The sequence below is a fragment of the Polistes dominula genome, unplaced genomic scaffold (genome assembly GCF_049000335.1).
Source record: "Polistes dominula isolate Pdom_NZ unplaced genomic scaffold, Pdom_raw_medaka contig_168, whole genome shotgun sequence".
NCBI classification, from domain to species: Eukaryota; Metazoa; Arthropoda; class Insecta; order Hymenoptera; family Vespidae; genus Polistes; species Polistes dominula.
In genome coordinates, this window is record NW_028301024.1 from 1,346,101 (window position 1) to 1,358,697 (window position 12,597).

Genomic DNA, 12,597 nt, shown 5'->3' on the forward strand with positions numbered 1-12,597 from the left:
TAAATGATCAATGCTATAAAAAGGGTTTTTAATAACAACAAAATACCGCTTACTGCTTTCTAAAATTTAAGAGGTTATTCTGGTCTAGAAGCCTTAATTTTAGGCATTTTCAAACTAAGATAAAAAAAAAATGAAAAACATTTTTACTATCCATTTTTTATATGATGTTTATTAACATTTTAAGAATACAAAAAAAAATCGTGAAAAAAAATAAAAAATTCGTAGAAATACAGGCCGGTGAAGTGGGGGCTACAAAAAAAACAGTGCACTCTGGTTGACATGATTCCAATCCTTGTAGTTATCTGAAACACAAAAATTCGGAAAATTCTTAATCAGTAAAGATGTTGCTATTTTTGGCTTAGCCAAAAAAAAAAATTCACAAAATGGCGTCGATATGAAAAAAAAATTTTTTTGACCCCTTTTTTTGACCTTCTTGAATTTTTTAAAAATATTAAAAATTAAAATTTTTCAAAATTCAAAGGGTCATCCGATAGAGAGATGTATAAAGAAGATTCCCAACAAATTTCAAAGGAATCGGTTGAGTAGAACTTGAGATATCATGTCAACCACCTCGAAAAAAGTAGTTTCGAGAAAAACACGTTCAAAGTTTCGTGTAATAAGGGTAGGATATAGGATGCGGCGTCACTAAAACAGCTATATCTCCCAAAATAATGTGAATTTTGAAAAATCCGTTTAAAGACATATGCTTAAGTGTCTAAACTTTGAAAATATGAAAAAAAAATCGATTTTTTTCAAATTTCTAGACCATAATACCCCCTTAATCATTTATAAATTATAATAAACTTCATATAACACGAATTTTTGCAGCACGAATTCTTATAACGTTTCAAAGATTTGGTGAATATTTTTTTGGTTTCCGTATAACACGATTTCTCGTACAATACTTAAAATAATAAAATATAGAAATTTCTCTCATTTAAAAATTATATTATCTTTAATTAAGCATTCTTTATGATATAACCTGATACAGGCTATCTCCAAAATCTCTCTACCGAAAAAAGATAAATAAAAATAAAAAATCAATATTAGTTTATTAATATAATAGAATATAATATTATATTTAATATTTAATATTTATTATATTATATATAATATTATATTCTATTAATATATTATATTAATAATATATAATATATTAATAGAATATTGTATTTTTCACTTCAAGGTATAAATCTCTATTTAGGTTAGTGTTATTAAAAAAGTATAAATTATAATTTTCAATTCACTAAAAATGACTTTTGCGACATTCTCTGCATATTTACGTGTGTTCATCATTTACTAATAACTTGCCCATGATATTTTGAGAAAGTTGTTTTTAAATAAATCCTTTCAATAGTATGATTTACATATCGTTCTAAACCTTTTTATAATGAATGTTGATGGAAAACAAAAACAAAAAAAATACATAAAAATTATAACGAAGTTTCTTTGAATTTTTCTGTAGATACTTGATAAAAAGATCTACAGGGAAGACTGCAGCGGTCACGGCAGATACCTTCTGGGTAGATGTAGATGCGATCGTTTCTACCATGGCGCAAGATGCGAATTTAAGGAAGAGTGTCTCGACGATACGGATTGCGGTACTCAGGGCACGTGCATCGACAATGGTGGTACGACCGCACCCACTAAACTCTGCTACTGTAACATCGGTTGGTTTGGACCAGGTTGCGCAAAAAGTAAGTTCAACGGATAGAAAAATCATCCAGTCGACTAAAGAAATTTATTTTCAATAATAACAACGATCAAAATGTATCATCTATGAAAAACCCTTTGACCGTGTAAAAATAAAACTTTTCTTATTTTAAATTATCATAAAGATGAATTTAATAAGGGCATGAGACTTTTTTGAACTAGTTAATGATGTCTTGATTTTTGCACAAACCCACCCAGCTATACTGTAAGGTCTCTTATTATGCAATTTTAAAATTTTGCGGTTTGTAATTCATCCTAAAAATTTCTTGGACAGCATTAGAGCTCGGACACATATAAAGCTTACGTATAAACAGTCACCAAAAATCGTGGTACATTCAAAGTTCAATTCATTTGTTCCACTGACATATTTCATTAATGGACTACTTGTTGCTTCAAAAAAAATGGCACCATTTACAATGCAATGGTTTAAAGTGCAATTTGTTATTTAAGAGGAGTATCCTGAATTAGAATGTTCTATTGCAAAACAGTGTTTTTTGTGATTTTTTTTAGAAAGGAAAGTTATTGAATTTTGAGATAAGGTTTTATATATATTTAATGAATTCAATAAAAAATTTTTTTTAAATTAAAAAAAAACTATAACATATTTCTAAGCCTATTTCATGGAATTTTCAAAAATCATCTAAATAGATTCTAACTTTAGGAAAAATATTTATGTGTTAAGAAAACCTTTTTATTTAAATATATCATGTATGCAGATCACACACGTTAGAAGTGAAACCTTAAAAAAACCAAGCTTCGAGAGAATGAGAATAATGCACGGTATAAGAAGTAGACAAATTAAGGGTTTATTTATTATAATATTGTTAACACATTTAACAAAGAGCACTAATATGATCTCTGGGTGGGATAGGTAATAAAAACTACACTTTTCCAAATTGTATCAATTAAGAAAAAATGCCGAATGTGTGCGATAGCCACCCACATAACACGAAAGGTTTTGAAATCTTTCAGCGAAAGTTTTCGTAAAATATTTCCAAAAAATCTTTCAGAAACCTTGCAGGCATCATTCTAAAAAATTTTGAAAAAGATTCATAAAAGATTTTACAAAAATATTTTAAAAACATTTCTAAAATATTTTGCTGATAGAGTAATTAAAATGTTTAAAAATATTTCTATGAAACCTTGCAGAAACCTTGTAAAAAGATTTTATAAAAATATTTCAAGAAATTTTGTAAGAATATTATAAAAAATATGTCAAAAACATTTCAAACATATTTATAGAAACCTTTAAGGCTGGCGATACATGTAAACGTCTAAATTTTGACCGTTTTTCAGAGGCTTATTTAAAATGGAAGGAATAAATGAACCGTTTTGAAACTTAGCATGTTTATTCATTACATATTAAAATATAAGAATCCGATTTTAAAAAAATTTTTTTTTAAAATAGCCGCTGTAATAACCAATCTCCTGAGGCCCTCGCGGCGAAACGCATCAATCAGCGTGATTTTTAGCTTCGGTTACAGTAATTTGAAATAAAAAAAAAAGGGTTGAAGCGTGTTAATAAAACATGTATCTTCTAGTTGAACTAAGAAAGAACTAAAAAGTCAAAAAATCGTAAATTGGCACGACTAAGACAAAAAAGTCCGATTTTTGACCATTTCTTCCGACGGTTTTTGAGTCAAAAATGGCAATTTTTGAAAATTTTGGTAGCATTCTTAAAATTCAACTAGAAGCTAATACTATAAATAAAATCTGTGCTAAAGTTCATAAGAATCGGTTGAGAACTTTTTTAGTTATCTTGCATGTCAGTTTTAAAAAAGTCGTTTTGAGAAAAACGCGTTCAAAGTTTAGTGTTCGCGTCTAGCACCGAGTTGAGGCGGAGTACTTAAATGAATTTTTAATCGATACTTATAGCGAATTTTATTCTAAAAATTTACGGGCATATTTTTGAGATATTAAACTAACTATTTATGAAAAAAAAAAAATTCGATTTTTTTTTATTTTACTTGTATCGCCGGCCTTAACAAAACATGACGATAATGTTTCAGAAAATCTTCCAAAAACCTTTTGTGCGACGAGCGCCTCTATGCCAAACTTATGAGACATTCGTAAGAAGTATTTATCGGTAGCCCTGAATAGCTCAATTGGTTAAAGAGCAGTCGCACCCGGAAAGCGAAAGATCCGTGGTTCTCGAATCCCGTCGGTCCAGTCAATCAGCGGTCCAATTTTTTCACGAATCCCACACAGGAGGCTCAGCCGGGATGGAGGGTCTGTTTCGTAATATGTTCCACAGTCTTACAACGCCACGAAAAAAAAAAATCGGTCATTCGTGAGAAGGATTTGGTCGGTGAACCCTGGCTGGAGAAGCTCTCAATTGTCTTTTTTGAAAAAATTTTAAAAATGTTTTCTAGAAACCTTTCGCAAAATATGGTGATAAGATTTTTAAAAATCTTTAAAAAACCTTTTTAGAAATCTTTTGCAAGTTTCTGAACGCGGACATTTTCACCTTGTAGAAAGATTTTTTAGAAACCTTTTGGAAAGACTTAAAGCTTTCCAAAAAATGTTTTAGAAAGATTTTAGAAAGTTTTTATATTATGTGGGCATAGATAGAAACAAATCTATATATATATATGTAGGGATAATTTATTTAGGGTGAGAGGTGCGAGGTGAGCATACATTCAGTTTAAGCCTACTAATAAGATTTATTTAAAACAGGTATTAGAAAAAGTACAATATTAGTTTCACAATCTTACGGTTACAACTTAGATGAGCGACTGAATTCTTACGATTGTTACAACTGATACCTAACTACGGCTATGACTGCTACTGTTCTACTTCTATAACTGAGACTACTTTACTTCTACGACTGAGACTGCTTTCCTTCTACCACCGAGACTGCCTTTCTTATTTCTTTCCATGTCTTTTATATCAGAAATCACCTACACCCCTTTTTGAGAGGGAAGAAGCTTACAAATCTTACTGACCAATAGCATAAGGATCCACCCCATAGTCCACCGACAGGTACAGCCTATGGTTTCGGTAGTGGGAACTATGCATACAGAAACTTAATCTAGCACATCGGAATGTTACCCTTTTTATAGCATCGCATATGTTTACACAGGTATCTGAAGTTCTTCAAAAGGTCCCGACACTGCACACATGGTTTTTATTACACCAATATCCTAATAATCCTTAAGGTTCGTTTATGGTTTTATGGCCTACCTGATCTTTTCTTTTAGTCTGAATAGAGTTTTCCTTTTCAATAAAATAAGATCCACAGAAAGGACTGAATACTAGTTTTTGTCTACCTCTGCTACACTTAAAACTCTCCTACATATATATACATGTAGGATTGGGTTTAGTGTACAGGTGTGAGGTTAACGTACACCCAGTTTAATCCTACTGATAAAATATATTTAACACGTTCACGCTGGCGCCGATTTTCAGTGTCTGCGCTGTAGGGCGGCGCTCGAATCTATAGTGCGTTTCATCTGGCGGCGCGCGATTTTTGCTTGTTCAAACCTGGACCAAGGTGGACCACCGGTGATACGCGACGCTCGATGAAAAAAATCTAGTGCTGGCCACCGGTGGTACGCGCCGCGTACACACTGAACTTTTTCAACTGAATGACAACGAACAACAACTGATGACGACTAGCGACTGGCGACTACTCATAACGACTCAATACCCACTCCTTTATATCCATCCGCACGCGGTTCTCGAATTTTCCAATACGTCCGGTCTGATGCAATAAACAAAGCATCGGTATCGTTCGAGAACCTTCTAGACTTACAAAGACAGACAACACACCTTCTTTCTTTATTTCGACCGTCGGTTAGTTTGTACCTTATTCTTTTGTCGCCTCACGCTTATCTCTGTTTATTCTTCTACCTTTATATCGCTCCTACCTACATACAGGTTTAGTATCGAAATGATATGAGTCCACGTTTCGTAGTATGAAGTCGCACACAAACACACACATATACAAAGCTTAGTAGCCAGAAGTGGGGAATACAAAGCAAAGACCAAGAATAGGAAAATATGTATAGTTATATTCTATCTCATTCCCACAGGCTCAATTCTATATGTTTGTCTCTTTTTTCTCTTTTTACTTAATATCATGGCCGTTTCATCACCGCGCTGCATTACTGCCGTGTTTTATTTTTTCAAATCTCCCCTTTTCTAAAGAAGTTTTCACCTCAAAAAAAATTAAAATATTTTTTATTCCATTTGAATTTGTCATGATCTTATGAATGCAAGGGAAGAAACATATATCTATCTATCTGATTTGTTCGTGTGTTTTTGCCAATTGATACTTGCCATAATAAGTCGTTATTACATCATTATGAGTTTCAAATTAAAAGGAATAAACAATAATTGTTTATTTTAAGCTTTTATATGCATTTTAAACTTTCAAAGGAATTTATTAAGTAACCAATTTTTTTCTTTATTTTTACAAGTTTTCTTATGTTGCTTTAAGTTAAATTTAACTTTCTATTTTTGGTTTTATAGGATTTTAGAAAATTACGAAACGAAATTCTGTAAAACGTATCTACTATATAAAACTAGACCTTATAGTATTTAACATGATGCAATATGAATGAGTCTCTTTCTTTCTCATCATAGTGCGTATAGATATAGTTTACATAACATAATATACATAACATTTTAACACTTCTTATCATAACAACATACGTAGCATGAATTTTTTCTAAACGAGTTACATGAAAAATTTATATATTTTTTCCGAAAGTTGCAATAAACATTACATAATTCATTAGTTGGCATTACCACACCAGGATATTTCTTTGTATTATTAATCATAATGACGAAGTACCGACAGTAACGAACATATTTAGTTTTTCTTCTCTTTTTTTTCGTGATAATTACGTTTGAGCTAGTTACATAATTCAGAAAGAAAAAAAAAGAAAAATAAATCAAAATAAAATTGGAAAAATAGTACGACACTAACAAATTTATTTTGTTTCAGGATCACCGGTAAAAACGGTTGACTTAGATTTAGAATCTTATACGATGAAACGATTCTCAGATGATGTAACCTTTTACTGGAGGATTTTATGGACAAGCATGGAATTAGAAGGTGTTCTCGTTGCAAACAGTACCACTTGGATCGGTGTTGGTTGGAGACCGAGTAACTTAACTCCAGAATGTCGTGCATTTCCTGAAATAAATGATCCACCAAAAGATGAACCACTACCTAAACCTGAGCCTAAATCCGAACCAGAACCCAAACCAGAATCAGAAGGAAAAATCGCGGAAAGTAAAAGCCAATCGAGTAAATCTGTTATGGCTGAACTGGTGGCTGAACCTAAAGCCGAACCAGAACCAGTAGCAGAAACAGAACCACAACTAGAGTCAGAACATGATAGCGAAAGGTCTGGTGCTAAAAGGAGATCAGCTAAAGTAGACGGTACAACGTCCGTGACCTATCGACCAGATGATGTTACTGTACAGACTAGTGTGACTTATCGCGTTAGCACAAAACAAGGTTCGTTCTTATCTCTAATCTAATGTAAGATCATTTTTTATCTTATAATAAATACATATATGATACGTGGAATAACTTCGTTATTTTTTCGTAATAGGTCGTAAACGTAGATCATCCGAAACAAAAACATCGCTGTCGGACGGTACGTAAGCGTAATCGTTCAATTAGCTATGAAAGAAAGTATTTATTATAAAACGCTCGCTTGTAATCTATTGTGCAGTGAAAATTAGTAGTCCGCTTCACAGATACCAATAGTATTATCACATATAGACATATATATTATATATTAAGCTAAATTTATACGTTTAAATAGTATTCCCTCCGCTCGCTCAAGACACGACGCATGAGGTGATGGTCTCTTTTAATACAAGTAGTTAGTTGCACGTTGTCCATGCTTTGTTGCACAGGTGGGCGCGCAACCAAGTCGGCCGTCATCATTGGCACAGAGCCAGAATCCATCTCCGAACCGGAACCTCAACCTGTGTCAAAACCCAAATCTCAACAAGAATCTAAATCTAAGTCAGATTCACCATCAACGCTTGAACCTAAATCTGAACCTGAACCTTTAACTGAACCAGAGCCCGAACTTATATCCGAACCAGAACCAAAGTCTGAGCCCGAGCCCAAATCTGAACCCGAGCCCAAATCTGAGCCCGAGCCCAAATCTGAAACAGAACCTAAATCCGAACCAGAACCAAAGTCTAAACCTGAGCCTAAGTCCGAACCTGAACCAAATTCTAAACCAGAGCCAAAATCTGAACCTGAGCCTAAGTCCGAACCTGAACCCAAATCTGAACCTGAGCCTAATTTCGAACCTGAACCCAAATTTGAACCTAAGCCTAAATCCGAACCAGAACCAAATTCTAAACCAGAACCAAAATCTGAACCGGAACCTACTTCCGAGCCGGAGCCAACTGAACCTATCTCAGAACCGGAAGCTAAGTCAATCCTCAAAACGGGAACAACGAAAGGTAATGAGGCAGTTTAATGCTTGTTTCCGCACATAACGAACACGCTGATAAATCACGCGTGTAATCAAGAATTATATTTACTTTGATTGCAATACTTTGATCGCAATTAGTTCGCAAAAGTATTTCTCGTATAAGAACCTTGATAATTGAGCGCTATAAGCATAACTTGTAATGATTGCGTAACTAACGTTGCATAAACACTAAGATATGCAAAAATGTATAATCGAAGATAAATTCGAATGTAAATACATGATATTGGTATATGGATGCATTCAATCAATGCAAGCTATGAAAAATATAGAAAGTTATTTAAAAAAGCATATAATTATTGATGCAAAAATCCACCGTAGTCACCTATATCAACATTAAGAATGCAATACGTAGATTAAAAGGAATCCTTGTACAAGCATTACACACGGTATATAATTACTATTAACATCATTCAAAATCATTCCAACTAGCATATCTTAATTGTATTTTTTTTATTTTATACGCGAAGCGTCGGTACCATCAGTGGGACATAAATATACTCCGAAACACGACTTTAATCCTATGGATTGTACGGATATAATAATCGGTACGGCAAGAGGAATGGCGCATAGAATCGGGGATTATTATACAAGAGATAGATCAACGCCTCGTCAAGACAATTATTGGGGTGGAAAAGATAGTTTGACAGCAGCCATGGGTTTCGAACGAGATGGTGTCACCACAATACTCTTCAGAAGGAAACTAGAAACAAACGAATCCACGGATCATGCTTTCCGTGAAGGTAATATGCACGTGATATGGGCCAAAGGTCAGGAGCCAGGTCAATACATTCATCGTCCACCAAGTGGTGTTGAAAAATCCAAGGTTTCCGTTAAGGAATTTTATAAGGTCGATGAACTAAAGTATCACGGACATAATTCACAAAGAGGTGTAACAACCATCGACTTCTTTGGTAAGCGAAAAATAAAACACATTGAAATAATTTAAAGTCAATTAATAAAATATTTGTATACTATTTTCATAGAAAACAATGGCGAAGAAGAGGAAGTTAATGTACCGTTACCAGGTGGAGGCTGCGGTGGTTCATGGCAATATCCAAGACATTGTTCAATTGAAAATCATACATGCGAGTACGCTATAGAATGGAACTACAAAGCAAAAATGGTAAATGGACCTCTAACCAATTAATATCTCCTATTATTACTAGGTATTATTGTTAGGATAATTATTGATAAATATAGCTATCTTTTTAGGATCAAATATCCTTCGTGATTTCTACAACGAACACAAGTAGTTGGACTGGAGTTGGATTTTCTAAGGATGACAAAATGGTTAGCACCATGCAATATTAATACCTTCATCCAAGCTCCTACTTTGATTAATACGTAACGTCATATGTCTTTTTTATAGACACAAACGGATGCAGTCCTTGGATGGGTGGATAAAACCACTGGTCGGGAGTTCGTCATGGACACTTGGATGAGCGGTTACAATCCTCCCCTATTAGATCCTTCCCAAGATATTTATAACACACACGGACGAATCGAGGATGGAATTATGACAATACGATTTTCAAGAAAACGTATCACAAAGGACACTACTAGAGATTTCTCATTTACCGATGATAATTGCCTGTACATGATGTATCCGATAAAAGGTGGCAAATTCAATGCAGTTAACAAAAAGATTCAAAAACACAGTGCTCCACCAATGGTTTCACAAAAAAAAATCTGTATAAGGCCTTGCGGTGCAGAAGGTGTTCACCAATAAATGCATAAACTTTCTTATCATTGCACCATCGTTTCCTCCTCTAATCATTTATTTTAATTTCTTTAGAAATAGAAGCAATGACAACACCAGCTCCACCAAGATTGTATTACGATATTGAAGTTAAGTTAATTAACCTCGGTGATGGTTTTGTTCCACCATTGCGTAATAGTCCCGATTTCGAAATCATCTCTAACACGATAACAGATAGTTTTGGACCGGTTTTCGAAAACCTTCCTGGATATTATCGAATCTCTCTCGAAGAATTGAAACAGTAGGTATTGGGACATAATAAAAGCATGATAAATAAAATTAATGTTTGCTCTATTTTACATTTATTTTATTGTTATCACAGAGATAAAGAACAAAGTGGATCAATAGCGCATATTAAATTAATTTTGGATAAGAATGAAATCAAAGGCAGAGCTTTAAATCCATTGGACACAACAGCAGCTGTAGAAAAGGTATTAAAAGAAGTTCTCGTTAGTGGCAAAGTTGGTGCTCTTTCCGTTGATCCTCAGTATCTAGTCATCAAAGCACCTCGAAGTAAGTATTACGACATCCAAATCATATTTAGAAAGTAAACCTGTTTAACGTGATCAATTGAAAATTGGTTACTAGAGAAAGTTCATTATTGGTAAATAGCATACGAGGGTGAGTCAATAATTATTCTTAATTTCTGGTACTTTTTTGTATCAGTGTTTGCGGTTTTACTTCTGTTACAAATGCACAAGTTACAATACGCTAGATTGGTTACATTTTGTTTACCATAACATTTAAAACTGAGTGTGTGATTTGCTTTACATTTGCATAAAAAAAATACAACGAATATTTTATCTATCTCTTGTTGTCTGGAATGTATTAAGAGCCAAAAATTACTGAAAACTTTCAACCACTGTCTATTTGGGATGAATTTTGGTCCCTGATATACCTTCAAACAATTAGAAACAGATAATTACTATTAATAGCACGAAAAAGAAGATTTAACCACTCTAATGTGTTTAAATCTGTACATCCAAAAGGAAAATCACAAGTACTAATGCATAAATACTTAACAGTATAGCCAAAAAATATCATTACATTTAAAATAATTATTGATTCACTCACATAAACATTTTCTGATACAAATTAATAGAACATTAAGTTATGATTCTTGCAAATTGTCAATTATAGAAATCTGCTCTAATACAATTAATAATCATAAAATTGGTCATTGACAGTAAGCGAAGAAAATGAAGTAAACAATGAAGACGATCGAACATTAAAACCAACGTTCCTGTTAAGCGAAACAAAGTTATACATCGTCGTTGGATGCGTTGCTGCATTGATAGCACTAGCTCTTTTACAAGCTAGCTGTACACTTTACAAATCTTCAAGAAAACGCTCGACCAAGGTATATACTTACATACATCTTTCGTAAAGGGAAAGAAAAGAAACAAGGACAAAAAAAAGAAATCGAAACGATCCCTTCATTACTTTATCCTTTTTCTTTTCATTTCTACTTTTTCATTTTCTTTTTTATTTTCTTTTTCATCTTCTTTTTCATCTTCTTCTTCTTCTTCTTTTTTTTCTTCTTCTTTTTCTTCTTCTTCTTTTTCTTCTTCTTTTTTTTCTTCTTCTTTTTCTTCTCCTTCTTCTTCTTCTTCTTTTTCTTTTCCTTCTTAACTAGATAATTTTCTCTATCGCCATCTACTACATATACTGAAGTGTTAGCTCTAACAGCTTGTCGTGTGTTATCTTTTCTTTCAATGTTAATAACCTCTTTCCCATAACTATGAAATAGATTAAAATCGGTCGTCGTTTATTTATCAATCGATTATTTAGATCTAACTAGCTGTTCATTAACACATTTACACAAATCACATTGATCTTGTATTTTAAAGTAGAAACTCCTCTGTCTTTTCGAGCTTTATATGTACGAGTATCTCGAAGTACGTCTTTTGCTTTTGCTTGTGTTGTTGCATGATTGCGCTCTCTTCGCGATCGTCACAAATAAAGAGGGTCTACTCGCTGCCTCTGGTTTACTCCGACGCGGTCAACCCAATTCATCGAACTAACGCGACGCGGTCCCACCGACAAAACGGCGATGAACATCATCACTACAACTACCATCATCATCATCATCACCATCTTCGGCATCATCAGCATGCTCCGAATGAAAAGCACCGGCCTAATCCCAGCTGGTAGATCTCACACTTCAGATACAATCGACATGCAAAAATATTCATCGCTTCCTCGTTTTCTCACTAATCAAGGTATCGCTAATTATCTCTCTCTCTTTCTATCTGTCTTTTTCTCTCTTTCTCTCTATCTTGTTGTTTATCTCTGTCTATCTTTCTCGTTCATCCCGGTGTTAACTTACAATTCTACTTCCATCTTTCGTATATTTATATATTTAGGCGTTCATTCTGGTACCTATAAAAATATTTTTGATAGTTATAAAAATGAACTGAATTGAAAAATTGCAACAATCGTATTTTATGATTTATATAACGATATAAATAATTTTTATACAAAATAAATCATAAAATAAAGTTTTATCATAATTACAGACACGATTAAAACTTACATAAAAGTTGTAAATTAAATAAAGTGTCGACAGTTTAAAGTCATCTACCTGAATAACTCTGAATTGTAAGTAATTATGATTCTAAGAAAAAACATGTCAATTTCTACATGGAGGGA

The 12,597-nt window shown here is 33.3% G+C and overlaps 1 protein-coding gene and 2 long non-coding RNA genes across 5 annotated transcripts in view; 1 reads left to right on the forward strand and 2 right to left on the reverse strand.

Annotated features, from left to right (window-relative positions):
• Positions 1-12,597, forward strand: part of nahoda (DOMON-like domain-containing protein nahoda) — a 46,933-nt gene that overhangs the window by 31,483 nt on the left and 2,853 nt on the right. Inside the window, exons 6-17 of one of the 3 annotated variants that reach the window (XR_001476073.2) lie at positions 1,466-1,697; positions 6,665-7,183; positions 7,281-7,325; positions 7,591-8,154; positions 8,654-9,097; positions 9,170-9,309; positions 9,399-9,476; positions 9,556-9,901; positions 9,982-10,186; positions 10,268-10,458; positions 11,133-11,305; positions 11,911-12,167. Coding sequence is in view for 2 of the 3 variants with exons in the window: in XM_015325898.2 (XP_015181384.1) it covers positions 1,466-1,697; positions 6,665-7,183; positions 7,281-7,325; positions 7,591-8,154; positions 8,654-9,097; positions 9,170-9,309; positions 9,399-9,476; positions 9,556-9,901; positions 9,982-10,186; positions 10,268-10,458; positions 11,133-11,305 (2,937 nt within the window). In the remaining variant the exon portion in view is untranslated. The remainder of the gene's footprint in view (positions 1-1,465; positions 1,698-6,664; positions 7,184-7,280; positions 7,326-7,590; positions 8,155-8,653; positions 9,098-9,169; positions 9,310-9,398; positions 9,477-9,555; positions 9,902-9,981; positions 10,187-10,267; positions 10,459-11,132; positions 11,306-11,910; positions 12,168-12,597) is intronic. The other 2 variants (XM_015325898.2, XM_015326028.2) reach the window with 2 other exon arrangements.
• Positions 150-6,654, reverse strand: LOC107069117 (uncharacterized). The gene is made up of 2 exons (XR_001476080.2): positions 4,659-6,654; positions 150-302 (listed from the first exon to the last, which is right to left on the reverse strand). It is a non-coding gene; the product is annotated as an uncharacterized LOC107069117 (long non-coding RNA).
• LOC149031962 (uncharacterized) lies at positions 10,367-11,914 on the reverse strand. The gene is made up of 2 exons (XR_016177151.1): positions 11,318-11,914; positions 10,367-10,498 (listed from the first exon to the last, which is right to left on the reverse strand). It is a non-coding gene; the product is annotated as an uncharacterized LOC149031962 (long non-coding RNA).